The sequence below is a fragment of the Poromitra crassiceps genome, assembly GCF_964638095.1.
Source record: "Poromitra crassiceps genome assembly, chromosome: 5".
Taxonomy (NCBI): Eukaryota; Metazoa; Chordata; class Actinopteri; order Beryciformes; family Melamphaidae; genus Poromitra; species Poromitra crassiceps.
In genome coordinates, this window is record NC_139642.1 from 39,736,003 (window position 1) to 39,763,624 (window position 27,622).

General features: G+C 42.1%; 2 protein-coding genes across 5 annotated transcripts in view; one reads left to right on the top strand and one right to left on the bottom strand.

Moving 5' to 3' along the window:
- The window catches only part of nbeab (neurobeachin b), a gene marked incomplete at both ends in the record, with an annotated part of 283,508 nt that overhangs the window by 190,008 nt on the left and 65,878 nt on the right, over nucleotides 1-27,622 (top strand). For 3 of the 4 annotated variants that reach the window (XM_083636986.1, XM_083636987.1, XM_083636989.1), the window contains 2 exons: nucleotides 6,958-7,104; nucleotides 19,030-19,166. In XM_083636986.1, the coding sequence (XP_083493112.1) occupies nucleotides 6,958-7,104; nucleotides 19,030-19,166 (284 nt within the window). Of the gene's footprint in view, nucleotides 1-6,957; nucleotides 7,105-7,685; nucleotides 7,719-19,029; nucleotides 19,167-27,622 lie in introns of all 4 variants that reach the window. The other variant, XM_083636988.1, reaches the window with a different exon arrangement.
- Nucleotides 20,803-21,882, bottom strand: mab21l1 (mab-21-like 1; the record flags this gene model as incomplete). Its single annotated transcript, XM_083636990.1, has 1 exon — nucleotides 20,803-21,882. One exon carries the CDS (start codon nucleotides 21,880-21,882, stop codon nucleotides 20,803-20,805), a length of 1,080 nt encoding a protein of 359 aa, XP_083493116.1.

Genomic DNA, 27,622 nt, shown 5'->3' on the forward strand with positions numbered 1-27,622 from the left:
TCTAAAATATTAAATAGGAATACGACTTTTGCTGTCAGCGAGGTTTCTTTTGTTTTTGTTTTTGTTTTAATTGAACTGTCTCAACCATAGGGAGTGTAGGAGAATGTGTGAGAGAGGATGATTGAAGCTGCCAATAGCTGATATTTTCTCGTATTTGACATCAACCGCTCCCCAGAAAAACATTATGTGTTTTCCCCCCGGAATTTTTGTGGGAAAAAATCGGTGAAACAGCTTTTATATAGCCTACATTATACATCATGAGACACTAAAAACACCCCACACATGGCAGGGATCCTCTGGGATACGTTTGGCCAATTAATTTACAGAAAACATTATTCATAACAAAATAATGAACTGTGCAAAGGTTTTACAGACTATTTTATGTATCCGTGGTCACGGAGGAAGACGTGGAGATGTATGACATTGACTGGCAAAACCCAATATCAGCCTGGCCTAGTGCTCACCTGTGTGAAGGGAGGTTAAACTCTTGCCTTAAACTCTGCCTCTCTGTCCATTAGCAGCATTGACAGCTTAGCCAGCACTTTTCTGTTTCTGTAATAACCTGCGCTGCTACAGCCCGGCCCGCCCGCCATCAGACTATATTGTTAGGTGATTGGAATTGGGCAAGCATGAAATGGAAGTCAGGTTAATATTGATCCAAGTGTTTAACGGGGTGTTTTACCTCCGGGTGTCCTTGCTGTCTCATTTTCAGGTGAGCGGCTCCTCTCAGAGCCTGCTGCACTGTGATTGGCCTGGGCGGACATCTTTACTGCTCTCTCTACCAACTCCATAGTACTACGATGCCCCGTTATGTGATATTAGCCCTCTCCTGCTTTATAATCAATGATATTAAGCAGTGACAAATGACATCAAAAGGGTTGTGGGGGGGGAGGTTACTGACATGCAAATGTGCACCCTTGAGTGTGGCCTATTTTGCTTTCATCAAATATGCAATGTGCTCAAGAACGCTTTTGTGCAGTATCAAATGTTGAGCTCCAGATGTGGGTATTATTAGACACTGCTGTTAATGTTTTGATGGGGAGAAGATGACGTTGTTTGTAACCTCCGGCGGCAGCACAGTAGACACGCACTGCACATCCAGGATATTGAATAAAGATTACTCTAAGAGGAAGCGCCTGCACAGTGTAACCCCCCCCCCCATCCCATCCCCCCCCACCCCCCCCCCCCACCCCTGCATCAAAGTTATAATGTTTACTTGAACAAAATCTCCAAATCAGAGTCTGTAAAATACATAGTCTGCGAAACGGATGGCTTGCATCACAGGAAGTACGAAGCTGTCGTTTTCTTTTCTGCTCTTTTTTGTCATCCCCATTTCATCTTTCAATACGCGGTAAATAAAAGTAATGAGACAGAGGGCAGAGCTGCATCTCCCCCAGCGGTAATGCAATCCCATGGACCGGACTTTTTCTAGCCATGTGGAATGTGGAACCCGTTGAGAGGGAGAGCGTAGGAGGGCGGGAGCGCGATCTGCAAGTCTGGGAAACGGAAGAGATATATTTGAAACACTGTATAGAGGGCATCATATGGATGTTGGAATGATTGGCCAAAACGCTGATAAGATACTATAGTAAGTGGGCCATGGAACTATATGGCTTTTAATAATGCTATAGTCAAGCATCTATCTGGCAGAGGGAGAGAGAATAAAAACAGAGAAACATTTCAACAAACACTCTAGAGTCACAAATTATTGCAAAAGCTATAAGCTCCTTGTACAGTTTTGTGTTTTGAGGGGTCTGGATAGCTTTGTGTCTTCTGCAATATCCACAGTGATTGGTTGACAAAACATTCTGCCATCTCTGCAAGAACCATTTGCCATTTTACAGCAGTCTTGCATCATTCTGATCACGCCATAGAGACTTCATGAGAACGTCTAAAAAGGAGCAGAGTATGTTGAGCTATTTTGGTGTTTTATTTATAGTTGTGTATATTGAATTACCCCGACGTATTTGTGAGATTGGCTTTTTTTCTCCCGAAGAGAAGTTGGAGCATAAGTAAAACATTATGCAGTGGATTTCTTTTCTGAAGGAGTGGCGGTGAAGTGGTTGAGGCAGGGTGTATACGGTAATATATAGGAGACTTACTGTAGAAAAACACATGCTCCCTGACTCTGCTGAGGCTATAAAAGTGAAAGGACCATGCCACAAAATTCCCCAGCCTTCTTGCAATATATGAAACATGGACCCCTGGCAACAATATTGTAGTTGATTCAACAGTCTTTTAAAAGCCTTTCAACTCTTATCTATTCCATATTGAATAGTAAAACTACTGAAGACTGAGATATTTCCAGAGCGGGGGCCATTCTCTTAGATTATAAAGTTTATTTGACCAGAGCTTTAAGCTTGTTCACAAATGCATACATCTACTTTATTTCATCACCCTGCAACTTTAAGTAAAATGTCATCATTCCTGTGTTTGATGTGAAACAGAGAAAAGAATGCTGCGCATGTTCATTCTCTTGGAAGTCGTTCAGTTATGTAACTCAACTTTCCTTTTGTTACGTAAAAAAGGATCCCATAGCATATTTAACTCTGCAGCTTTTACACCAAGTATCAAAGTGAAGAATTAGATGCTGTTTTGCTGTGTGATGTCATGTCAGAGCCTGGGCTCAGCAGTTTTGTGTCTAAGTAGTATCTTGTCACCATCTGAGATTAAGAAACAAGTGGGACAAAGTCAATACAACAGGTAGAATTAGAATAAGATGTGCAATTTAATTTCAATGCTGGTCGTCACCGTTAGCATCCCTAACAATCAATAATTTATTATTTCTTCAAGCATTATTTGAAGGTGAGTAATGTTAGGTGAAATTTAAAACAATATCTGACCCTCTGATTTTCAGCCTTGCACAGTATATATAAAAAATATATAAAAATATTTTAAAAGAAAATGTCAGTGCAAGGAAGTTTGTCAAATGGCCAGAACAGAAATTGTTTCTCAGAGAGAGCAGATTCTAAGTAATAAATGGGATTTGGCATGATGATTTCTTGAATTTCCATGTTCTACATGATCAAATAAGTCTTCACCAGCCTCCAGTAGGTCTCTGAAACTCTACAGTGCACTTTACTCAGTGTAGATGGTCCACCCCTAGGCAGAGTTTCAACTCAGTGATTGAGCAAGTGGACCCATGAGGACGGTGATCATCAGTGGCCTCTGCTGGCACTGTTCCTGTAGAGCGGAAGGGCTGGAGAGCATGCGTGAACTGAAGCTGCTGGGAGTGTTATACAGGCCTTGCAACGCTAAAGCCAATGGCTGTTGATTGAAAGTCTGGCTTCATAAGGTCAATGAGATCAATGTTCCCGGGTGTAGCGCCATAATACAACAAGACGTAGGCCAAATCTCTTCTATGGGTTCTATTAGTATACATTTTATTCTACTTCAAGTCAAATATTGGAACAATTAATGTATTTGATCCATGTTCAGCTGATAATAAATTAAGAAAATTGTTCACATTTTGTATTATTTTGCTTGGTAGTTTTGTAATTTTCTGGTTCCAAGTTTATTTGATTGAGTATCACCCTCTTTGATCAGGTGATCTGCTGACGATACATTAAAGGAAGGCTTTGCCGATTTTCAATCCGCTCTGTATCATTATAATCTCGGTAACATAAAGCAGATGGACAGTGTTTACCTTCTCTATATGCTTTCTGCATCGAGTAATCCACGTTTGACTGCCTGCAGAAACTCCGCCCCCTCCTGCTGGTAGGGGTCATTAACGCTCGTTAAGGCTCTCAATGCGGTTCTCCGTGGATGTGCGCTTACAGAGAAAAGAAAAAGAAACAATAACAGCCGCTCTCGAGCAAAACCTGTTCACTTCCTGTACAGAATTATGCGTTTTGCATCATTCTGTACAGGGAAGTGCTGGAATAAACTGCGGAGCTCTCGGTGGAGGAAAACATTGTAATTATGACATTGTAATGATACAAAGCGGGTTGAAAATCGGCAAAACCTCCCTTTAAGCTTTTTTAAGCATAGCATAAGCTTTCCAGGTGAGTATGGCATTTCATTAGAATTAAAACCAGATACACCTAAAAACAAAACGCCATTATGTAATGTTTAACCCTTCCAGTGGTGAAGGTTGGATGTCCACACAGCATCAGTCCCAGGGTTCACTCAGGTCTCTAGGTTTTAATTTGAGGTCACTCTCACATGAGTTATGGCAGATATGAAACAGGTCATTCTGTTCCTTGCTTAGTTGCACAGTGGTCAAGGTGAACACTGGCAAAACCTTCCAAATGAGTCCGCCCCTACACCGCCGCACCGCCAGGCCTTTAATCCTGATAAATGGCAACACTTTTCACAGCCGCACTTTAATACAAGAACATCTCTGAGCCAATGGGCTATCACTCACGAGAAGATAGCTTTTCATGTCAGCACATTTTCTCCTTCATGTCATAGCTCTTCATTTCTGATTATTTATAACCATATTACTGTTTCTGTGATGTCTAAATTGCAGTGTGGGCAAAGTGGCTTGCTTGGCTGAGCCTCTACCTCCCACCGCTGCCCCCAACAGTTCTTCTCACATTGATGCTGGTCATTTGCGTGAGGAAATCAGCGTGGTTTATTTGGTCTGTTCCCCACTGCGGTCTCTCTGCCCAGACTTGCCAATCAGAACGTCAGCTCTTCTGCTCAGCTTTCCCTCATTTAGTCAGAGCATAATGATGGTTTACAGAATTACAGTTTTACGTTTCACTCATTCAGCTTTGATCTGCGACCGCGGCCCGGGTTTTGCCTTTAAACATTGCACAGAATTCATTTCCGAAACGCTCAGACCATCTGATGAAAGCACTCCAGATATGAGACAGAGCAGGAAGCAGACTTTTTTCACGGTAGCAGTGTTGACAACAGTCAAATGTGACCTCTCCGAGACAAGGTACATGTTTCTCAGGGGAGGGAGAGAGGTGAATTAAGAGCTGCGCTGAAAGGAAGTCATGTCAGACGGGTGTCAGCCGCCTCCCTTTTCTTGATATGTGTTCTTCCTTCCTTATAAACACAAGAGTTTCTGGTCTAAGTTCTCGTAGATCTTCAGAAAGACAAATTCACATAACGGCGAGAGCAGTCGTGTGGGAGGCATATGTGGGAGATGGATTGATTTAAACTGATAAATCAAAATGTGTAATGAGCAGGATGTATGGATTCTTTCTTCTCCATGAGTGTACTCCAGCTCCACTAGCCATATGATAAAGCCCTGGTCTAAGCAGCGTCTTAATTGTGCTGTCTGCTCAGTCTCACTCTTGTCAAGTCTCCAAAAGCGGCAAATGATTTCTCTAATTGACTATGAGCTGGAGATGTCTCCCCCGACACTGCTGCTGGTATTTCAAGACACAATAGTGTTTCTGTGTTGACCTTGTCTACAAATAAAGGTTGAAACACCTCTGATGTTGGAAATGTATTCAGTGAACCAATGTGTTTACCCTGACAATCTCCTTTCATACGCTATTGTCTACATTATTTTTAATGAGCACCTCATATCAAGTTTTAATCTACAAATCATAGGGCATTTCATGAAGACTATTTTCTGTGCTGTAATTCTCCTGCTTACTGCATAGTTTGCCAGATGTGATATGCATTTGATGATGCTATGAAAAGCAGATTCCCCTTTGTCTGCGGCGCTAGTGCACATGCGCAGACAACTATGATCTTAAAGCCATACTATACAGGATTTGTTGTTTGCTGTTGGTAACAACAGAGCATTCAAACTTGGCCCCTCCTCCCCGGTTCAACGACACCAGAAGCACACGCCTCCTGCCGCTGACCGCAGTTTGCTAGCTGGTCGTTACCTTTTATAGAGTCTCGACCACACCTGTGCCCTGTTATTGACTGGAGGCTGCACACACACTGCCCAAAGGTTGCAGCCCAGAAAAGTCCCTAGACCACCAAAACAATAAGAAAACACAGGCAGAGGGCAGGGTCTCTGCAGATAAATACACCCTTTATACATTTATGGGTCATAAATGATGATTGAGAGGGATATTTTTTTACGAGTCTAAACTTGTTTTATGCCATATGCCTTTAACCAGGTTTAGGGTTGACACATGTAAACTTGGTTATAATAATCCAGTTAAGCATATATTTCGATTGGGAGAAATGTCATGTTACTCTAGGTTTCTGTGGCATTTAAACAGCTTGCTCCTTTACTTTTGCACAGCCTTGTGGGTACTTTTTTTTTTTTATGTCAACAAAAAACATGGCAGTAAGCATAACTTAAAGGGTGTAAATAACTAACTTTTTTGTGGGCGGACCATTCTATCTGTGGGTGGGACATCACAGATAGAACAGAAATATTCTCTTACTTGGTTTCTTCATGGAAACGGTGTTACTCAATGGCTTGGTATCAAAGGTGCATGTAAACAACGTCACCTGAATAAGACCTTTACTGCATGGCCATTTACCTGGTTACTCCGTGCATGTTAACGTAGCCTACTATGCCTATATCAGCGGTTCCCAACCTTTTCCAGCTCATGGCCCACTTGAAAATCACACAAAATGCTTGTGGCCCACATCCGACCGTAAACCGTACAGAGGGCAGATAATGCAGTCTCAGAGCACTTTTTATTTGAACGATAAAAGCAGCTGTCCAACAGCACCACACAGAAATCAAAAACTAAAAGTGAGAGGCAATAGGCTAATTAACAAATAAGTATTACAAATTAAATAACGGTATCATTAAATGATGGAGAAATGCGTTCTCATAGATAACAATAGTAATTACTAGTTTTTTATTTATATATATTTTTTATATTTAGTTTTATATTTATTTGTATTATTTTTTTTTACGAAAACCGTAATGTTTGCAAATGATTTGGCGGCCCACTTGCAATACCTTTGCAGCCCACCAGTGGGCCCCAGTCCACAGGTTTGTTAATGACTGGCCTATATCAATCTTACCTGCAGGGTTCAGAGTGATGTATTCACACTCTTCCTCACATGTCTTTCCTCCAGGCACAGAGGAGGATGAGGCGGTCAAGTCCAGGAAGGTCATCCGCAGCCAAGCCGTGGCCAACCAGAACCCAGAAACTGAGCTGATGCTGGAGGCAGATGATGATGCTGCCAGCCTGCTGCAGGAGAAGGAGATGGACAACCTGGGTGGTAAGTCAGTACACAAACACCTGCATTAACCTCAGCTAAGCATCACTTCTGCTATAGGACTAGTACTTGTCTTTTGTCTTTTATCTGCTATCTTCCAGTGGGTTATTTACAGCTATATGAAATGAATTGTTTGGATCAATGCAATAGCCTCCTGGCTATTTAAGATAGTTTGTGTATTATGGTAAGTAATGTGTCGTAGAAGTAACTATAGAATTTTAAGGCAGTACTGTAGTACCTAAATCTGCAGTACACCATACCTCAATTCTTCCATGCTTTGACACCAAAATACAATCTAAACTCTCAAATATGTGACTCAGACAGAAAGATTTTATTAAATCAGATTATTTTAGTTGCAAAACCAGATCTCTTTGCAAGGCAGACCAGGTCATGAAGATGGCATCATGTGTGAAGTTTCAGCCAATAACAAGCGTTTTGCACAATGCAGCGCAGGTTGAGTAAAGGGTTGGAGATAATATCTTTGTCTCTCTGTTTTCATCTGGACAGTATTGCCTAAGTTTGCCAGCTACAAATTGTTTCTGTTTGATAAGTGTCCGTTTCTGTTTTGTTTTGGATCTCCTCAGCACGGTTCCTTCCTCGAGTGTTTATTTCCAGAGGCAAGTCTTCTCCAGTTAAACTAACACCGGAACGATGATCAGTCCACATAATGTCACAACTATATGACATATTATAGATGACTCAATCATTGATTAAACTGATGTGAGGCTATGCTTGGTGACATTTTACTTTACAATGGCCTTATTTAACCTGTGTTTTATCTGAAAGGTATTGTAAGTACATAATAATACTGTTTTAAGTATTACAATTACCCCAATGCCTAATGTATCTTCTAGGGTGCACTAACACAATCTAACCATAATTTGTATACATTTAATGGCTGTTCTTAAATTATGTCATTACACCCTTATAAATACATTATAGAGTGAGTACTAACCGAGCATGTTTTCTACTGTAATACAATTCAATTAACATAGGTTAATACACTGAAATAAGACCATAGTAAAGTGTCACTCAATGTATCCAAACTAACCTGAGCAAAGAAACATTAATACAATTCTTCTTACACAATTGTGCAATAATGCTGATTAAAAAAATATTAAAACACTAAATATCGAAGATCTAATGCATCAATTAATTGTTTTGAATCAATCTCCCAATAAACACACAGCACATGCAGAAACACACACACATACACACACACACACACACACACACACACACACACACACTCACTCACTCACTCACTCACTCACTCACTCACCTACACACACAACCTGGAAAGGATGACGGTAAGGCCATTATAAAAGTGTATTTTCCATCAGTGCGAGAGTGTGAGGATACTGATGTGAAGGGAGAACGGACATCTTATTAATTATGCTGCAGTTAAACTCACTAATAATGATCCTCTCTACACTGGACCACCATTAAGAGATTAATTAGCCCTTACCAGCTGGGGAAAGAGAAATAAAATGTTAAACCTTTATTAACAATTTATTTATATGACTAATTGCAATCAATCTTTCTTTCTTTCTTTCTTTCTTTCTTTAGTTATTTATGTCTAGTCTCGGTTTCCAGACGTTTGGTGAGCGGCGCCAACAGCGCCACCAAACCACCAAACGTCTGGGAATTTCAATGTCAAAATCTGTCTCTTCGAGCCCGGCGAGAACAGCCGGCAGCAGACACGCCTACATTTATTATTAGAATTTTATTTGGTAGCGGCAATGCTATGTTTCATAGTTCCAATATAGAGCAAGACACTGATGTGCTGCAAAGAGAGTTTATACCTGTTGTTTATTTTACAATACTTTTTCCTACCCGGAAGTGGTCCGCTTGCTACTGTGAAGTCATCAGCAGGCTCTGTAACGTTAGCCTCGGGAGTTGGGCTTATCGCTGGGGGAAAGACCTCTGGCCGCCGGGGCTGGATGATACACGTCCTATTAACAGGTTATGTTTGTTTCTAAGTGATTAATATGTTTCTCCGCAAACGCGGCGATGTTTTGCGAGACACCGGTTCTGCATGAGCGTCACTGCCCCCAGAAAGCAGGCCCGCCCACAACACTCATGATTGGTTCTCCGATGCAAGGCTTTCAACAGCGCCACCTAACGTTATGCAAAGATTTAAATAATAATATTCTCAGTCTTAAGGTAGTGAGATGGATTAAGACTGAGAGCTGAGTAATTTATGTCTGATATCCATAGATAGTATTTAATATGGATGAAATGAGCGTGACGTCACCCATTGGTTTTCGATACCTCAATATGAAGCCTCAAAACTCTTATTTCCGGGTAATGTTTCCCGGAGCATTCTGGGAAATCCGTGTACTGCACGGGGGGTCATGTGGTGCAACCGAGTGCAGTCCAGCCTCCGCCTGGCTTGTGTTCTTTTAATACATCCATGGTGTGAGCCTCCAGTCTGCTAGCTGCTGCTAAACCTCCACAACGTAAACTGCTATTATACAGTCTACTATAGGTAAACTTTAGAACTGTGATGGATTTGATCATGATCTTGGTGCTCTGCTATGTTGGTATATATTATATTCACTTCCATGTTAACTACTTTGTTTCTGCAGTACCCACTTCACCCAACCCCCCCCCCCCCCCCCCCCCCCCCACTGGCCATTCGAAAGAATGCAATTTCCATGTTCAGCCTCACACAGAGGGAGGCTGAATTGCCCACTGCTGATATCCCAGCCCAGCGTTAATAAATTACTTTATTGTTTAGTGGTGCAGCAGCTTATAGCGCCAAGGGGAGGGTTGCCCAAATCCAATTTGACCAGCATCATGCTGGGTGTGAGTTACATTAGAACTGCTTTACTGTAGAAGTAACCACCATGGCTTTAAAAGGTAAGTTAGCCAGAGTTCACTCAGGTTTGAGTGTAGATCAAGAATGCCGGACTACTCACTGGTCAATAAAGCTGCCCTTTACATGTACCTCACAGAAACAATTTGTGTTTGAAATAAGCAGAGTCCCTTATTGGTTTTGTGCTTCGATGGTTCAAGGTTTTTACTAGAATATAATACTGAGCACTGGCAGCCATCATAAATTCCAAAAACATTTCCTACGCTCCAATAACAAAGCTGATGAAGCCACAATGGAGTGAGAGTGCCGTTTCTCATCTGTCATGGTGAGAGGCCATCAGTGACTTGTCGCTGGATGTTGTTTAGTGTATTTATTTATCTTAATTGTCTTGTAACCACTTTGTAGCAAATGCTACATGAACAAAGTTTTCTTATTGTCTCATTTACGGGGGAATGTCATAGAATTTCAGCCTTCATATGTTTTGTTTTACGTTATATTGGCTAGTTCAGATGTAAATGAACATCCACTGCTACCTCCGACAAAAAAAAACAGCTCTCAAACGAAGTCTCACTAATAACAGCAGCATCTTGTGTTTACGAAAATGCCTCAACGGCGCTCCTCTGTCAGTCATCATGGCAAACCTGTACCATATTAGATAAACAGTTGTGATTAGCTTCTCAGATCAGGTGGAAATCTATCTGAACGGGAGGAGCCAGATGCACATAAAACAAGTGGTCGCAGATTTGTCAGGTTCCCAGCCTAGGACTGCCCTAGTACACAAGAATAACAAAGTTTAACCGATCTTGATATTTTGGTAATGGTACTGCGGGAATCATCTAATGTGATGTAAAGTAATAAAAAAATTGTTAGCGTGCTCTAAAGCCCCAATATGATACTTTAATATAACACCTTCTAAATCATTTTGATGGTACACTGACTTCTAATAGGGAAAATTGCACCTCTATCTATCATTTCTACCCTGCGCCCCTAACGCCTGTTACTGCACTGTAACTTTGGTGGGTGGGCTGGAGCATCGACGTTACCTGGATGTAACTCCATCTCCTGCTGCAGCTCCTTTACATTAAAAGCTTTCCTCTGACGCTTTCATTGTGAAGGATGTATAGGAAGTGAAATGTGTTTATCGCTCTGAATGAGCATAGCTTGATTAATGGCACTATTCTTCAATAGCCTGGCTATTAGTCATATATTTGGAGCTATTTTCCCCCAGTTACAGTATAGAGGTTTGCAGAGTAGAAAGAACAAGCAGAAACGGTAAAATAAGGCTGAAACAAGCTACTGTATGTATGTATCTGAAAGGGACATGCTAGGTGCAGATTCCTAAAGACAATTTATGTAACTAGGGGAAAGTTGGGCTCACCGCTCTCTCCTCGTCCCCTCTTTTATAATCTCTGACTCCCACGCAGTCCAACGCGAGGAGGAGAACCGGAGAGGGGCACCTGCTCTCTCTTGTGGGAATACAGTAGTACTGTCGCTGGGTGACTCGGGCTAAAGCCGAGTGACAAAAAGTGTATTTTTCCCCGTCGAGGATAGTTTCTCCAACGTTGAGGTGTAGGCTCTGTCACTAACTAACGCTCGGTGCGGTCGCTAAAACCACTGTTAACTGGCATTATCCCGCTGCACCGCCCCCTTATATTATTTGGGGTCTGCTTGGATCCCTATAATTGCAGCCGCTTCTTTTCACCTGGCGGTGGGGAGCTTCACCGGCAGGACGTAGCATGTGGGAGGGTCACGCTATTCCCACCAGTTCCCTTCCGCCCCGAACAGGCGCCCCGACCAGCTGGAGGTAACCTGTGATCCTCGTGTTGGTATAAGCAAGGAATCTACCGCTACACTAACACTACCTGGACGCCCCGCCGCCCCCTTGGCGGGGCTAGTGCCCCTAGCGGCGGAGGGAGGAACATTTTTATTATTCTGACCCCAGAGTTTTTACCAATAGGGGAGCTCCTTCACAGTGCAAGATTTTGGGTAAGGCTGTATACCAGCATGTACTGTCTGTGCTTGCTCTGTATCTCATCTCAGGCATGACCAGTCTTAATGACAGATCTGGGACTAGATCCCTGTCAACAACAGATCCCCCCCTGCCAAGAGCCCGGTCAATGCCTGCTGCTGCTGCCAAAGGGGCGGTGCTTGCACTCAGGCCCAGGCAATTGTGGTTACCGAACCCATGATTAGTTTTGCTCCCCCACAAACATTGGAAATGCCGTCTTTGCTTGCACTGGCATCAAGTGAGCCTTTTTTTTTTTGCCTGCTCACATTGTAACCTAAATCTAGCAAAATAGAAACTATGATGAGCATGCATGAGGGAAGAGAAGGGAGGAGACTGAGCCTCCCTAGGCGTTTCTCATATCAAACAAGCGTCCGTTGATTTGACTGTTCTGCCGGTCGAGCAAAACAGTGTTAGTACACTCTGAAGTGTGGTTTCAGCAGCCGCAACCATTTTGTTTGAATTTAACCTCGATCTATCCGGGTTAGTCCCATTCATGAATACTGATCTCTTTTCCAGGGAAGACAATACAGAGGCAACATGCTTATTTAGAGAGAGTAAAACCAATCAAATATTTCATAAGTACAATAGATTCATTCACACACAAAAGTGAGAAGGAATGAAGGAGACCTTGGGTTAGAGCACTGGTGTCAAACCTTGGGGTCAATTCCAATGGGGTTGCCTGATAAATAAATAAATAAATAAATAAATAAATAAATAAATAAATAAATAAATAAGTAAGTAAGTAAATAAATAAATAAATAAATAAAACTATGGAAGAGGATTAGGGTCACATGAAAATTTTATTTGAGTTCTGTGTTTAAGTCAGAATTCTGAATTTAAAGTCAGAATGCTGACATTAAAGTCAGGATTTGAAGGAAAAAAAGTCAGAATTCTGAGATTAAAGTCTGAATTCTGAGATTAAAGTCCATCTGAAATGACATTGATTGTGGTTCCTTATTGTGACGTAGCCTATTCCAAGTGAAATAGGGTAGAGAGGCGGGACATAGCATGTGGAGAAGTTTGATTTGACCGTTGAAAAGTGGGCGTGTCTGGGAAGAGGGACTGACTGACTGAATGCGAGCCGACAGCTGAGACGATGCAAGGCGAGTGCCCTGCTCTGAGTGCCTATTTTACCCGACAAATCTGAAACCTGTAGGTCACGTTTCAATAACAGTTTATGTACAAACACAATATAATGTAAATACGGCCCCATGGACTACGTACTCGCTGGCTGGTTCACTGTGCCGAGCCCCAGAGCAGAGGACAGGGCGGTCAGCTCCTTCCGGGCGGACAGCCGCCTCCTCCTTGACGCAGAGCTGCCCGGTCTTGAAGCTGCAATGGGCTGGTAAATAGCAATATTCCTGGAATATGAGTTAATGAGCCAATTACATGTCATTTGCATCTACATTAAATGAAGACATTACCGTTCATTTTATTTTGCATGTTGCATACTTATAGGCTTAACATTTATGGGCTAGCAAAATCTGCCTATGTAGGCAGCCGCAGCCATGTTGTCTGCTCTGAATTTTCTCCTAGCGATGAAGATTGATTGACAGCTGTCATGTCATATTATTGGTTGAAATTGGGTTGAAATTTGATAGTACTATCTGACGTAGACGTAGGCACACTGAAGATTTCATTATAAATGAAGACATGGTTGACTTTTGATGTGAAAAACCAAAGAAATTTGATTTTTATTTAAAAATTTTAGCATACATTGTTGTGCACTCTATGACCAGTGATGTGATCTAAAATACTTAAAAAGTCATTTTTCATTTCAGCTCGACTTTAAAGTCAGAATTCTGAGAAAAAAAGTCAGCTTTCTGATTTTAATGTCAGAATTCTGAAATTAAAGTCAGAATTTATGTCATCACTGATGTCACTCGAGCATGTCATCAGTGAGTGACGTCATCGGTGATGTCATCAGTGATGATGTCACCAGTGATGTCACTTGAGCAAGTCTGATATTACTACTATACTATTACTACAGTTCAAGGTGCCAAAGGCATCGTCACTTTTCTACACCTCCACAGTTGAGTGGAGTCCATTCTCACCTCCTACATCACAGTCTGGTATGCTGCTGCTGCCCGCAAGGACATCCATCTCTAGATTGCAGCGCATCATCGGCAGTGCTGAAAAGGTGGTCGGGTGCAGCCTGCCATCCCTTCAACACCTACACACTGCCGACCCCACCAACCACATAGGACATAAACTCTTCAGGGCCCTCCACGTTTGCAGAAGACTGATGCCGGGAAGTGCCAGAACCTCTCGTCACCAGGGCAGCTTCTACCCAACTGCCATCCGCTTCTTCAATGAGACCATATCATATCCTCCCAAACCTACCCCCATTATATGTCACTTAAATTACTTTTACTTTGCACTTTATAGTTTTTTATAATTTGTGATTGTTTTCTGTTTCCTGTTTTGCTCCATCCTCTGATAGTGATGTGATCACTGTGCTGCATACTTGCACTCAGTCAAATTCCTCGTTTGTAATCTGATTACTCACTATAGTTATTAGAATTAATCTTGAATCTTGAATAATAGGTCGGCATATTACTACTATAATAGGGCGGCCTTCATCTGGGGTCCCTAGATTTTTGTGACGTCAATGTGGGGTCATGTCACGATCAAACAAAGTTTGGTAACCCCTGGGTTAGAGAGAGAGAAACTACTTTTTAAGTAACTGGCTTCTCAAGTCTCTTTCTGCTACTTGATCGGTCTACATGATTACCAAATTGCTTGATATGAATAGGGTGATATCAAAAGAAAAACGTAAACGATGCAAAATTTTATGATAAAAATCATTTGTTCCCTCTGTATTGAATAGTCAAATGATAAAGATGGTGGTTTGTATGCTATTCTATATAGCATTATCAAATAGCCTGTTTTTAAAGCGTCACTGCAAAAATAGAAAAGGCTTTTATACATCAGCAAACAATTCAAGGTCGTAGCCATGGAGTCAACATTTAGGGGGACCAAAAAGCTGCAGAATGTCACTGCGCACCCTTCCTCTTGCACTTTAATCAAAACAGAGTCAGACTGTCTTACCAGAGGAAGAGACATTCGGGAACGTGATGTCAAGTGTCTGGAGACCCACCCACTGTCGCAATATTGTTTGCTGTCGAGCAGTGTGTCTGCGCTGGTGTTTTCTTTGGGTTTGAGTCATTTCTTTGCGTTAGCTTCCTTTTATTGGCGGGTGGGGCGGCCGTGTTGTGTGAAAGGCTGCAATAATGGGTCTCGTGGTGGAGAGGGGGTGGAGCTTGAACACAGGGCAAAATGCCAGCTGGTAGCGTCGTCTTGTAGCAAATATTATGAATGAGTTACTGATGTAAACAAGGGGCATTACAACCAATATGGTAAAAACAATCCCAGAATGCAATGCACAACCATGTAGTCTCCTGAGCTCTATACTGTTCTGGAATGGTAAATACATGGCAGAATCCCTATCAGAGGGAGCCACTGTTCTACTAGGAACAACACCAAAGGGTGTCCACAACCAACATGTTGAGCACTTGAAGCGCTGGTGCTGAACTGATGTAAAAAAAAAAAAAAAAATCTTTCAGGCTGAAAGCCTCTTTTTTTTATTACATCATGGCAACTAGGGGCTGAGGCATCTGTAAGAGGGTCTGTCTGCAGACAGTCAGTGATGAGGTCATAAATCACTGATGATGTCATACAGGCCTAGACAGATTGACCTACTTATATAGTGATGTCATATCACAGATGAGGTCTAATTACGTTTCATGTCACAGACAGTGATGACGTCATAGATCACCAATAATGTGATACACTTCTAGACGGTCGCCAGGTCACTAGTGGTGTCTACCGATGATGTCATAAATCACATGATGTCACAGATAGTGATGAGGTCATAAATCCCCGATGATGTCATAGAGTTCTAGACGGCTTGGGCTGGTGGCCAGGTTACTACTATAGTAGTCTCGCTGGCCAGCCTCCTCTCCCTTCCGTCCGAGGAGTCTGGCGCCGCAGGTCTCCATAGCGGGATTGCGATAGGTGGTGCTTAGCGGCAGTGCCCTTGGAAAATAGTTTCAAACAATCCAACTTGCCGTTTTCAGCGTGCAGCAACGAGCTAGCATGTAGGTTTCTGCCGTTAACTTGCTAGCTAGTTAGCATTGTTTTCCCTGAGGCGGCAGGGGACTATTTACAGCAACACAGGGAGGAGGGAGCGGAAGCCACTCTGATTGACATGGTCGGAGCCAATGACAGAGCTTCTTAAGCGGGGAGCGGAAATCCGGCAGCGTCTGAAACCGACGCCTCCAATGGGAGAGCAGAGTAGAGCAGGGGAGGGTTTATCCCAGTTATGGAGACCTGCGGGCCCAGGCTCCTCGGACGGAAGGGAGAGGAGGCTGGCCAGCGAGACTACTACTATAGTGATGTCATATCACAATGATGTCATAAATCACTGAGATGTCACGGACAGTGATGAGGTCATAAATCCTATCTAACAGTCATATTTGAGCAATTGTGATGTCATCAGTGATGTCACTCGAGCAATTGGGGTGTTCATCAGTGATGTAATTAGTGATGTTATCAGTGAGTGAGGACATTGTGACCAGATTGCAAAGGGAGGCCATGCCATTTTTAGACGCAATTGTTAGAAGTTCTGCACGCTTATGCGTAGACAGTGTGACATCATCAGTGATGTCATAAATCCTTCCCTGCAGAGGTTAGGACCGATGTGAGCAACAATGTGTGTGTGTGGGGGGGGGGGGGGGGGGGCGTGCGAGACTGATCAGTGATGTCACACACACACACACAAGGAGGCATTGTGACGAGACTGATCAGTGATGTCATAGGGGCGCACACACACACACAGACACTGATGATGTCATCAGTGATATAATGGGGAGCACACACACACGAGGAGGCATTATGACATCACTGATGCAATAACTAATGAGCAACACACACCTGTGCGCACCACTAAATAAATGTGTGTGTGTGTGTGTGTGTGTGTGTGTGTGTGTGTGTGTGTGTGTGTGTGTGTGTGTGCGCGCGTGTGCGTGCGTGCGCGAGCAAGAGAGAGACGTAACTGAGAATGTACACATTTACAAGTGAATGATACTGCTCATGTGTCCAAGTACCAGCACCCACCACACTTATTTTTCATCTGAAAATACACTTATTGTACAATATAATTAACTCCGCCTAATTACCACAGCAATCCAATGGATGGATTGTGGGTAATAACACACCCCTCTCTCCTGCAGCTCCTACTCAACTCCCCTTACAGTACACCAAAAATCATACTTTTCATCACTTAATTAAATAGGCCTGTCATTTGACAAATATTTGCATTTTTTTTATTTTTATGCAGAACAGCTATTAGGATTCTAAGCTTATATTTGAGCATATAGGCCTACTGTACCAGTCATCCCATGCAGTTTGCCCATAATTTCATTATTCTCCTAACATTTTAATGCCATAGCCTAATTATGGCAGGATCCCTGAGGGGATTACTGCTTAATCCTCATCCTCCCCATGGTTGGATGCTTGCTGCAGGCTAGTGTCTCTCTCTGTGCCTGGCCTCGAGGCCACAACACAATTGGTGCTTTAGTCCTAAAAGTGTTATTCTTTCTATGTGAGGTGGACGGGCCGTCGTTCAGGGGCTCCAGTGGACATAAAACCAAACACCTTTTATTGTAGGCTAGGTCAAACATGCTGCGAAGAGGGTCGCTGAGCCTTTAATAGCCTATAAGTCTACACAATGAATAACAACAAAATAATGACAATAATTAGAATAATACATTTTCGATTATAGATAGGTGTAGGCTATGCGCTGCAGTGAACCGTGCTATTTATTGCCAAGTTTTGTATCCAACACATTTTCTGCTTTTTTTTCGAAGCCATGCAACGTCATTTCAAATGCAATAAATCAGACTGTTATTGCATTTATTTACTCCTCATATGAAGCCTGTAAGCAATGTGTAACGACCGAGCTGATATCATCAGCAGACAGCAGATAGGATCACCGTTAATGGAACCGAGCAACGCTGCTGAGGAAAAAGCCAGGCGGAGCGGTCTGCCTGTTCAGCCTGCAAGAGCGATGAAGGGGCGCTGTGGGAATTGAGACCGGCAAAAAAAATCCACTTGTATTCCTGTAACACTATCGGGTATAATTGGCTGAGGAACGTAGATTAAGATTGATGAGACATTAAAGTGGCTCTTTGGAGTTTAGAGGATCGATAAATATCCTGATTTCGAGAGCTTTCGTCTGGGAGAGACAAATCACTGTAGCGGCTCTGCTCTACAGCAGCGACACTGATCTCAGAACATGGAGGATGAAGAGAGGAGAGAGAGGGGAGGAGACTGGAATAAAGATGTGATCACTATCAGCTGACCAGGGTCAGAAACCCACCATAAATGACGTACAATTGTTTGCAGTTCAAAGCAAGCTTGTTTTATTTGATTGTTCTCCAGCAAGTATTTAGCCTGGGGAGGCTAAGCCCACGTAAAAATGAGTTATTATTGGCTAACATTTTTTATTTTCCAAGTCGAGTTCATCCATCTTTTAAGGCAGATGTGAATCTTCATAGTGTAAATTCATCATGCCTATCATATTATAGTAGCCTACTACTTTCAAACGTATGCTAGCCTATAAGGCCTTTTAGCGAAATATAAACATGCATTAGTGTGGTTTGCTTGAAAATATAGCTTGATATCTGTTAGACTGGCGGCTGTTTTGTCTTATATGATATCACCGGTGTTACAAATAAATATGTCCGAGTTGTTCTTGGATAGCTATAATAGGCCTAACGAACACACTGGATAGTTGCGGCTTATAACGGTCGGTCCGCGAGTGCGATACAGAAATAAAAATGCGTTCACACGGCTTCGCTGTGGCGGTTAACCTTACGAAGACATTTTATTATGAAATATTTTACTTAATGACTTGGTAGGCTATTATTTTCATATCTCATAATGCTATTTTTTTACTTGATGCTGCAGGCCTACACCATCATGTCCCCTCATGATAATCTGTTGACGCACCTCAAACTCGCATTGAGGAGACAATCTCCAAATTGTTTTGGGGTGAAAAAGTTTGAGCGTTGCGGTGTGCCATGTATGTTTGCAGGCCCAGTGGTCCTGAGCAGCCCGGCGCAGCTCGTCGCCCCGGTCCTGGTGGCGGCAGGCACTCTGTCCATCACCACCACCGAGATCTATTTCGAGGTGGATGAGGATGAGCCCGCCTTCAAGAGGGTCGACGCAAAGGTAAGTAGGCCTAATTTGCAAACATCTTTTCATTCAACGTTTTCAAGTGGAAAATTAGGGCCATAACTCCCTGCAAAGAAGCATGATGCTGCCATTTATTAACATTTCACTATACACTTTCAAACATAATTGTTTATATATAGGCTATAGCCTATATGGAGATTTGCATTGATCTTTAGAATTTGCATTTTTTTTTCTCCCAGGAAATAGAGCATGCTATTAGAGTTGTGCAGCATCTCTGACATATTTATCTGCCTTGGCCTGAATAATTTGGCGCTTTTATATGCAGTTTTGTTAAATCCTGGTATATGTTTAAACTTTTTATTTTAAAGTGCATTTTTATTATCTATTATTAATTTTAATTTACAGCCCACATTATGACTGCTTCAATTTCACTAATGTCTAATGTCCCCCTAGGCATGCAGGCTTATAGGGGTGATAGTTTATCCATTGAGTGATGCCAAGTTAACTGGTAGTTCACCCACTGTTAAATTACATGCACATTTTTACTGCACCATGGTTTTTGGCTTTACAAAAATGTAAACCGGCTGGTGGTTTGTTGCAGAGCTGTCTTGTTCAAGATGTAGCTTAATCCATGACATTCTCTGATTTGTGTTCTCAGACTCATATATGCTAAGTCACCAATTTAGCTAATTTTGCAGAGCCACAGATCAGTAATTGAAGATTTCACCATATTATTAGTGCATTAGGCCTGCTCCACTATTGTAAAACAAAACCATAATGGGACACAAATATAAAACAGCTTGTTTTATTAGCTCTTTAAATTAAATCAAAGACAGAAATAAAAAAATCAGATCACAGATGTTATAATCCAGTGTATTTCAAGTGCATTTTTTTCAATTAGACTAATATATATACTATATATATTTTATTTCCTTTTTTATCACGTAGGCCTAGCAAGGTATGGAAAAACAACAACAAAAATGTTCGAGTACTTTAAATAATAATTCAAGTAAATTTATGGAATGTTTTAAATGTAAAAATTGATTATAGGCCTGTCGAAATGTAAACTTTCCAAAAAAAATGTCCATTGAAAACAGATGAATCAGACTACCACTGATGCAAGTATAAATTAATAACTTTTCTACCATAAAAAAGATGTTCAGGAGTAGATTTAAACAGGTGGGATCACGTGTCACAGAACAACATTCACAATTTCAGACCACTGGAATCACAATCTATGAATGTATTTACAGTATAAAATGTACAGATGTGTTTACTTTTTTCTTTTTTTCAAGGCTTGTCACGGGGCTTTATTTTAAAGCATTTAAGGAAATGAAGGATTTATTTAGGCAACCGTGTGCTACGGAAAGCAAAGAGACCACTGCTGTCCTTAATTTTTGAATAATGATATACCCAATAATTTCAATTTGCTCCTAAATATTGACACCGCCAAAACAATGGGATGGGGGATAATGATAAATTAAACTGTCATAAAAATCACATTGGAATAGGCTTGGCCAAAATATATATTCAACAGGGGACAGTCACATTTCACAAGACTTTAAAAATAGCTTGTCAATTATTTTTCTGTCCGTGTAGGAGCTCGTTTAGGCCTCTTTACCACCTAAATTAAGACGAGGTGAACGAACATTTTTTTTTTTTTTTTTTTACCTCAGAGTTTCTCCAAGCTTTTGGGGTTGGTCAGTATTTCTCTTGCCAGTCGCCAAGTCTGTTTGGCTGCGTTCTCTAGAGCCGAATGAGGTTTTCCTTGAAACAGGTCTAAATTGGGCAGGAAATAATGCGGGCACCTTCTGCACTGCAAACATGAAATAAGCTGCAATAGTATCCCGTTCAAGCGATCGCCGAGGCAGTTCTCATCCCAGTCCGACTCCCTGGGATGCTTCTCACACTCGTAGGAAACTAAACTTTTCATGTGGTAGTTGTTCAGAGGCGTTCCGGGCAGTTCAAGGTGACGGTCACGTAATGTTTTGAGGACGGACAGGCATTTCTTCCGGCACCCTCCCAGCAGCAGTCGGTTCTCGGCCTCGCCGAATTGCAAGACCCAGGCGTCACTCTCCGCCGAGCTCTGCTTGCCGTTCAGCGAGTAGCACTCTTTGGATAAAAGATTGAACCCCTCCGCTTTGACTTCTGCCACCCGGTTAGGTCCCGGCCAGGGGATATGAGGGAGAGGCCAGTGCGCAGCACTTCGTGGCCATATCCCAGTGCACTTGAAAGCCGGCGTGATTTGCACTATATATCTGTCTCTAATGCGTAACTTCACCTCGCTCGTATCAGCGACCATTTTGACAACATCTCTATAGCTGCATTTATCCACCGCCTGCGCCACCAACGTCTGAAATCTCGAGCGGATCTTGCGCGCCGAGAGGTACCCGGAGGCTGTGATGAATTCGACCCAGAGAGACATGCTTCTCTTGCGGCCGTCGCTGAGCTTGAGCACGGCGCAGCCCGGGAGAGAGCCGTCGTCCACAAAGTTGAATACTCCCATCTGATTTAGATAGAGCACAACCTCGAACTCGGTGGGCGAGATGACCTCCAGTCCCTCGAAGCGGTTGTCCATTTCGGTCAGAGAGCTGATGAAGCGCGGCTCCTGCACCTCCACCTCCTTCAGGACATCCGATACCACCTTGCACACCTCCCGGATGGTCTTGGAGATGGCTGCTTTCCGAGACTGGCATTTCTCCTGGTAGTATTTGTTGAGGTGGTACACCAACTTTGCCTGAGCGGCTATCATATTAGGGCAGAGATCCGGGTTGTACACCGGAGTCTCGCAATAAGCCGAGGGATCCAACGCGGCTGTTTGTACGGGAGCCAATTTTAGAGAAGAAAGAAACCTATTTAAAAAGAAAAAATATGTCTATATTATAAGACAGCTATTCCTATGTGCTCAGAGCACATGCGTAATAATCATATCATAACACAGTTGTTATACCATGAACTGTGTTGACGTGAAGTGCTCGAAGCAAGTCCTTGAAATGACCGGATAGCCGGATTAAAAGTCCATTTCAGCCTTGTGAGGTTCAGTAGTCGGAAAAATCGTGTCCTTTTCTGCTTTTCTCTAATCACTGCGCGCGGTTAGGGGTCCGCGTAATTGCGCAGAGTAGAGTGTGCGCTCCTGACGCAGGCGGCCGGTGTTGCTGTGTTTTACAACAGGGAGACACACACTCTCGCTTTATTATAAGGGAGGGGTTGAAACCAAGATGTCCAATCGCTGTCCGATGCGTCACCGCTCCCCAGTTTATCGAAAACAAATTCATCCCGGGTGTTATATACAAGTCAAAAGTAAAGGTAGTCCTATATCGAGGAGCGGAAGTACACCTACGCATTTGGAGAGAGAGAAACAGCATTTTGCCTGCTTCACATTGCCTTGGACTCTATCTACTGCTTTTTGTAGTCTGCTTTATTGAATCATAGGATACAGTAGGTGGATTTGGAATTGCTAAAGGCTTCATAGCTATTTCAAGAATGAAACATTTCACATAGCCAAAATAATTTATTTATTTATTTTTCTTCTTCAATTGATTGGAACATCATGCCTATACGAATTTCTTCCAAATTAGACACAAATGACAAATTAGAAATTTAGAAATGAGAGGAACGTCTTTACCACACACACACACACACACACACACACACACGCACGCACGCACGCACGCATGCACGCACGCACGCGCGCGCACACACACACACACACACACACACACACACACACACACACACACACACACGCATGTTTTGATATTCAGTTATAAGTTAATAAGTTATAATCAAGTAAGACATAATACTCCTGATGTGTCTGATCATGTATGAGGTCATTAGCCTACATTTTATGAATAGCTTGAGTTAAATTCTACTTATTTCTAAAGGAGGAAAAGTAAAGCTGCATGGTGCTTTTAGTTTGGCGCATATCTTGCACGAAATTAACGTTAATTAATTGCCATGGCGCTGATGCCAGCAGTTATCTATGAGCTTGTGTTAACGTCACGTGAATATTCAGTATGGCCTATTTCTATTTGTATACAACTTGTAAGCATTACTGCGCGGGAATATAATCCGCTGCGCACAAATTTCATGTAGCCTAATATACCAATTATTTTCCCCCTTATTGTAATTCTAATTTAGAATCTGAGAGGGGGGGAAAAAACACATTTGTGATTTTCATATATTGAATATTCTTTCCTTTTATCAACTTTGAAATTTAGGTCGACATGAAAATTATACTTTTTACTTGCATATTGCAATGCTTTATTATATCCATTTGCCAGATGAAAGTGTGAATGTATTCACATAATGATTGTGCTTTTATAATGATATAATTGCAAATGCTTGAAATTTATTACTTTTTGATTATTGTTTAAAAAAAATACAAACAAAAATGCAGTGATAACACATAATCATTAAAATGAAGGGGATGACCATGCTTATCATACCTCCATATTAGCTAACTATTAATGATATGAATGTTTATTTCCTACAACAACAATGATGATAGTAATAATAACAGCAACAACAAAGGATAAAAAAACATCAGATTTTCCAGAAAAATAAGGGAACAAAAAAACCCAAAGAAATATTAATTGTTAACTGATGCTGACTTTTTCCACAACCCTACAGTACATTAGCGGTCTTTAAATACAACTGTTGGTTTGATAGACAATGATTCACAATAAAGAGACCCTGCACCCATACCAAACCCTCTCTGGCTCTCATTATTGCACTGGCACTCCATCTCACAAGGTGCAGTGCATGCTTTGAAGAGGACTTCAAAAAGATACTGTTGCATGGATCAGATAAGCAACACAAGGCGTTTACACTCATCTCCGCTAGTCAGAACTGCATGAAACCAGCCATTATGGGGGCAAACTGCAGCTCGTCAGCCCTGACTTTGAGGAGGCTGTGGCTGAGGTGGCGGGTGGGAGGAGGACCCTGATATAGGTGACTCCCATTATCATCACAGCCTGTCAAGGCCGCACTTCCAGTAGCTTCTTGGCAAGCCCAAGTGATAATTTCACACTGTTACCAGGCAGAAAGTATGGAATCAGATTGTGTGTATTTTTCTCTTCCTTTATGATGTGGAGGTTCATTCTCAAATCAAACGACAAGGTTAGGTCGATACACAAGTTCACAAAAGCCCATTTAGGCTCGATTACATTTCACAACCAATGACTCAAATTCTTATGGGTACATTTTGGGGAATCCACAGGATATTCCTGAAGGTTTTCATGTGGTGAGAGGTAGCTAAAAGTCTCTTCCATCTCAGGCTTTGATAGCCCCCCTCCCTCGCCTTCTCCCACTTTGTGGCTCAGCAGGTACTTGCCTTTTATTGGATCCAGACAAGCCCCACTTTTCTGGCTATCTTGCTCCAAGTCAGATATCTCCAGATCCAGTCGCACCTCTTGAGTTTGTGCTCCAGCCATTGGCCATGCGTGATAGAAGGGGGGATTTTCATTGAGATTATCACTTCTTAATCTAAAGCATGTGGCTGCACAGATCTTACAGTAACTCAACTGCTGTCCTGCTCCAAGGCTCCAGAAGTTGTCAGGTCTGGCCTAAGACAATCCAATCGTCTTATACGCATATCTTTACAAGCTTTGTTGCCCCATTCGCCATCCCGCTATGCCATTGGAGGCTCTCCAATGTGATATATAAGGCGGCGATTCCAGCACGTCATGCAGGTCTATTTCTGACCCAGCAAAACGCACGATTGTGTAAATCAGTTTGCAAAAGTCACTCCTTATGGATCAGGAAAAGTGTCCATTTACTCCAAAGAGTCTCCCCTTTGTCTTTTTGTAGCCTCCGACGATAGGTCAGCTGCTCCATTCGATGTAACTGATTTACAATAATTTAAACATCTCCACCGGGGGGCAATGCTTCTGGAACCAGCATTTCGTGATGGCTTTCTTGCCGGCTGCCATAAAGATCTTCAGGAGGTATGAGTCAGCATGTGACCCTGTTTTGAAGGCCTCTTTGTTTCCAGAACATGCCTCCACACTTATTCATTTTCTTCTCCACCATTTTTCTTTTTCCTTTCTTCTCGCAAGACTGATCCTCCTGTCAGCATGGCCGGGCAGAGGGTCAGTAGTTCTTGTCTGATGGCTGAAATGCCCCATAATGACGCCACTCATCATGCATTGAGTGGCTTCAAATGATATTCTGCTGAATGTGGGCCGTGCCATTAAATGTACAATGATTTATTTTATATCTTATCCTTTCAGACTTAATAGACTATTTACATCCATTTACATATTTCACAAATGCACGTACGCGTGTTTGTGTTCTAAACATTCATTTTACAGTATAGAAATAAAATTTGTACTAAAATACGTAGCATGCTGCCTATAAGAAAATATTGTGAAAATTTGGGTCCCCATGGGAAAGAAAAAGAAAAGCCCATGCCCAATAAAGATGAATGTGTATTTGTCAAATGTGCCCCATTTGACAAAAGAAACCCTCTGAGGCACTCGGTTTAAATCTGTAAACAAAGATTTTACATATAGCATTCATTGAGTCTCATTCATTGAGTCTTATTTCTTTCTTTCTTTCTTTCTTTCTTTCTTTCTTTCTTTCTTTCTTTCTTTCTTTCTTTCTTTCTTTCTTTATTTTTGGGTTTCAATTTTGTGTATTATCGCCAAAAATAGGCAACGCCATTATGACAGTATAGCATGTACCGTAGCTTATTTTAATCTGGATCAAGACCTTTATACAACAGTCTTCTAATTGGCAACATCATAATCATAAATAACATTTCACTATTAATAATCCAATTATGCATGAACAAATAAGGTCTTCCATGTGCTATTTCAATACATTTCTGGGGTCATCTTAGTAAAAAAAAAAAGAAAAGAAAAAAGTCTGAAGCTAGATCCCAGCCAAAGGGAGTTACTAGCTAGTTGCCAAGCCAATGTGCAGATTAGTCCAAGTGGCCTGACATATTTCTATATAAATCAGATTAAGAGCAGTGTGTCACTTCTGAAACATGAGATCAGCTCTCTGTGAGAAATAATATACTTTAATCTCATGGGATAGCCGCTCATTTTGACACATTTTCCACAATTTCATTTGTCCTAAAATGAAATTGTCATTGGGATTTTTAATAAACAGAACATTATTATTCCAAGCAATATGGTGTCTCTGCTGGAAGCCCGTTAATTTCTGGGCCCCGTGCCTCACACTGTGACCCCCTTTGGATTGTGTCCATTCATTTGTTTTATTCTCCACTGTGTATGAGCAGCCTCCTTCTGTGAGAAGTCAGGAAGCCGGACAACATAGCCAGAGGCTCTCGGAGACCCTCTAGTGATCAGGCAGACAGGCTCTGCTTTGCTCTGAACCAGGCCCATGAGATACACACCCAAAATACCAAGCTTAGCACCCTGATGGGGATTTTTCTGAAAATGGAGGAGAGAAGTGTAAATTATGAAAATTAATTGATTGTCTCAGCTTCATTTGGCCCCTCAACCCTCCCCTCTTCAATATGGTCTGCTTGTCAGCCTTTGTGATGAATTACATGCATGTATTTGCATCAATTTAGCATGAATACAATTCTGTTTTTATTTGCCAAAATAATGATCCAGAAAATGTGTGGTTTTGCGCCACAAGAGAAAATACAGGATTGCATTGTGTTCAATGCACTTTTTCCCTGCATAGGTTATCCACTTGGCAGGGTGCAGTGAAAGTGCTGGTGCAGTGTTTTCCACTCGTTTTATTAGCACAGTTAAGCAGCACGTTTTGTTCTACATGACAATGCTAAACATAGAGACTGGAGCAGCATTGTGGCTGGTTTATGATTCCCCCATTCTGTTTATTCCTGTTGTTTTCTACAAATTGGTAATAGGCTTAGATTGTTCAACAAATTGACACGTTTCTTTATAAACAGTGTGCTGGTGAGTTTTGTTGTTTGATTGTTTTTACAGGGAAAAGTACCTGCTTGGTTTCCATCTCGTCTGATGTGAAAGGCAACATTGCAGCCGCGAGTGTGATTAATCTTAATGTCGGTGAGATGTCTGCCATCTGAAGGTGGGCGCTGTAATCATCTGCCCACTGACCTCATGATACTCATCCACACGATCTTCGCCGCCGCTCTCGTGTCCAATAAGCAAATTTTTAAATCTCAGATTAATTGAACAGCCATTTTCTCCCTAACGTCATGTGATCTGAGGGTAGGAGTGCAGTAGAACACAACACAAAGAGAGTGATGGACTTAGGGGAATATTATAGGTTTGGTGCTACGGTAATCAAATGCTGGTGGTGAGGCCTGTGATGAAATTAGGCAACGTTGCCTAAATAAGGGATGAAGGGTTCATAATTGCCAGTCCTAGAGATCTGAGGTGCCGGGTGCCAACTGTCAGAGCAGGGCTAATGATGACAAATGTCTCTCTATGCAGATTGCAGCAGCAGCAGCAGCACGGGCGTGCAGCTGAGAAAGAACAAGAAAAGACAAATCCAGACGGTCTAATAAGAGAGAGCGTGTGTGCGCC